A 2220-nucleotide genomic window follows, 5' to 3' on the forward strand; every position below is an offset into this window, starting at 1 on the left:
CCTATTTGCATTTTTAGCCAGTGTCCTTTCCTATACTTCGTTGCTCCCCATCTCCCAGCCTAACCTCCCTCTGTCCCATGATGACTGTTCACAGATGAAAGACACATGCATCAGAAGGAATGCATTTTTATGGGGGGGAGGGGTGTTTCACAATGGGGGAGGAAATGCTCCAGGATGGGGTAACATTGGTGATATTCAAATTTCAGAGTAGCTTTAAGTGTTTGTAACTGACAAGTTGAAGTTGGAGTCCTCCTTCACATGGTTAGAATTGGCTATTTTCGCAAAAAATTTCAGGCAGCACTTTTGATCATTGGGGCAGGTTGAGTATTGAATTTCATATTTCATGCAGGCATTTCTGCACATGCCATGGTAAAGCTGGCATGGATTCCAAGGCTCCTGGCTCCTGCCAAAGTAGGATCTGAGCAAGTCACCTGTGAAAAACATAGCCATGTTTAGCTTCTATGCAGCAATGATAATAGGAGTGGGGAAGTGTGATTTAAAGAGAACAAGCCCTAAGAATATTAAGAGCACAGGGTCTGAAGTCAAAATCACCTCAATTCAAATCTGAGCTCTGTCATTATCGTTGTACATCCTTAAGCAAATTATATAAGCTCTCAGAACCACCACTGCATCATCTTCACAATGGTCATGATAATAAGGTCAACTTCTTAACATTTTTTGTAATGACTAAATTAGCACATATTGTATGCTCAGAAAAGTATCAGGCATATATGAGGGGAAATTAGATGTTAGGCAGTGTTGTTTATGTAAAAGCCTTTTCCTGAAGGTCCAGAGCCTTAAGGGCTGCCACTGTGAGCACATATTGGACATGTCTCAAGTGCCCGTATGGAAGTGTCCTCCTCACACACCACTCTCATCATAGACACCTAGGATCTACTCTGAGGCAGGGCACACATATTCGAGCCCCTGCATGCCTTCATACTTTGAAACATTTGAACAAACATATGTCATGCATGTCATTTTGTAGATTGGCCCACAGAAACATGCTGTGCATACATGGGCAGCACACTAGCACATACACACACAGGCACAGATACATGACTCATTTTATTCACAGGTTCACATTCATGCCTAAATTGAGCATATGCATGTGTTTTCTTTACAAATCTCTACCACACGTTTTCTACATAAACTAAAATCCATTTGTGAATATTGATAGCTATGTATCAGTCATCCAGAAATGTCCATGTGTATCCAGGCTCTTCAGCTGAAAATGACCCAGTGACAAAGTTTCTAGCACTTAGTCAGCATTCTATAAATATTAGTTGTCAATAATATTAGTTATCCATTGGAAATTTCAAAGACAAAGGAGCAGTTAGAAAAATAATAATAATAACAATTGCTACTATATATTCAGCATCATCTATATATCAGGTATTTTATAAATGAGATCTCACAGAACCCTCACAAAATCTGGCTGTTATCTCCATTCTCCAGATGAAGACACTATAGCTCAAAGAGAGACCTTGTTCTATTTATAGTCCCATAGCTCACACTTGACCAAGCTAAGATCTCATTTCTAGTCTACATAATAAACTCATGCTCTTTCCTCTCTATCACATTGCCTCTCCATGTGATAGAATTTTTAGGAGAGGGTGGCATATTGCATGATGTCTGCAGGCATAGGGCCTTCTATTGTTTTCAATAGATAGTCCAAAATTCATAGTTTAATATTTAAGGAACTTTTCTTTCTTTTGCTTTCTTTCTTTAAAAAAAAAAATTAATTTTTTTTCATTTTTTAATTTCAATTGACATTCAACATTAGTTTATATTAGTTTTAGGTGTATACATAGTGGTCAGACATCCACGTAATTCACGAAGTGATTCCCTTCAGTCCAGTAACCACCTAGCACTATACATAGATGTCATCATATTATTGAATATATTCCCTACACTTTACTTTACATCCCCATGACTATTTCGTAACTACCCATTTATACTTCTTAAGACCTTCACCTTTTCATCTAGCTCTCCAAATCCCCTCCCATCTGGCAACCATCAGCTTGTTTCCTGCATCTATGAGTCTGTTTCTGTTTTGTTTGTTTATTTTGTTTTGTAGATTCCACATATAAGTGAGATCGTATGGTATTTGTCTTTCTCTGTCTGACTTATTTCACTTAGCATAATACCCTCTAGGTCCATATATGTTATCACAAATGGTAAGATTTCATTTTTTAATGACCAAGTAATATTCCATTG

General features: G+C 37.7%; 1 protein-coding gene across 1 annotated transcript in view; it reads right to left on the bottom strand.

The window, feature by feature from the left end:
* Positions 1-213: 213 nt before the first annotated feature.
* DEFB116 (defensin beta 116) overlaps positions 214-2220 on the bottom strand; it is a 9275-nt gene continuing 7268 nt past the window's right edge. The window contains exon 2 of the mRNA XM_011380129.1: positions 214-431. Coding sequence (XP_011378431.1) covers positions 214-431 — 218 coding nt within the window. The remainder of the gene's footprint in view (positions 432-2220) is intronic.

This window comes from Pteropus vampyrus, unplaced genomic scaffold, assembly GCF_000151845.1.
Source record: "Pteropus vampyrus isolate Shadow unplaced genomic scaffold, Pvam_2.0 Scaffold388, whole genome shotgun sequence".
Classification (NCBI taxonomy): domain Eukaryota; kingdom Metazoa; phylum Chordata; class Mammalia; order Chiroptera; family Pteropodidae; genus Pteropus; species Pteropus vampyrus.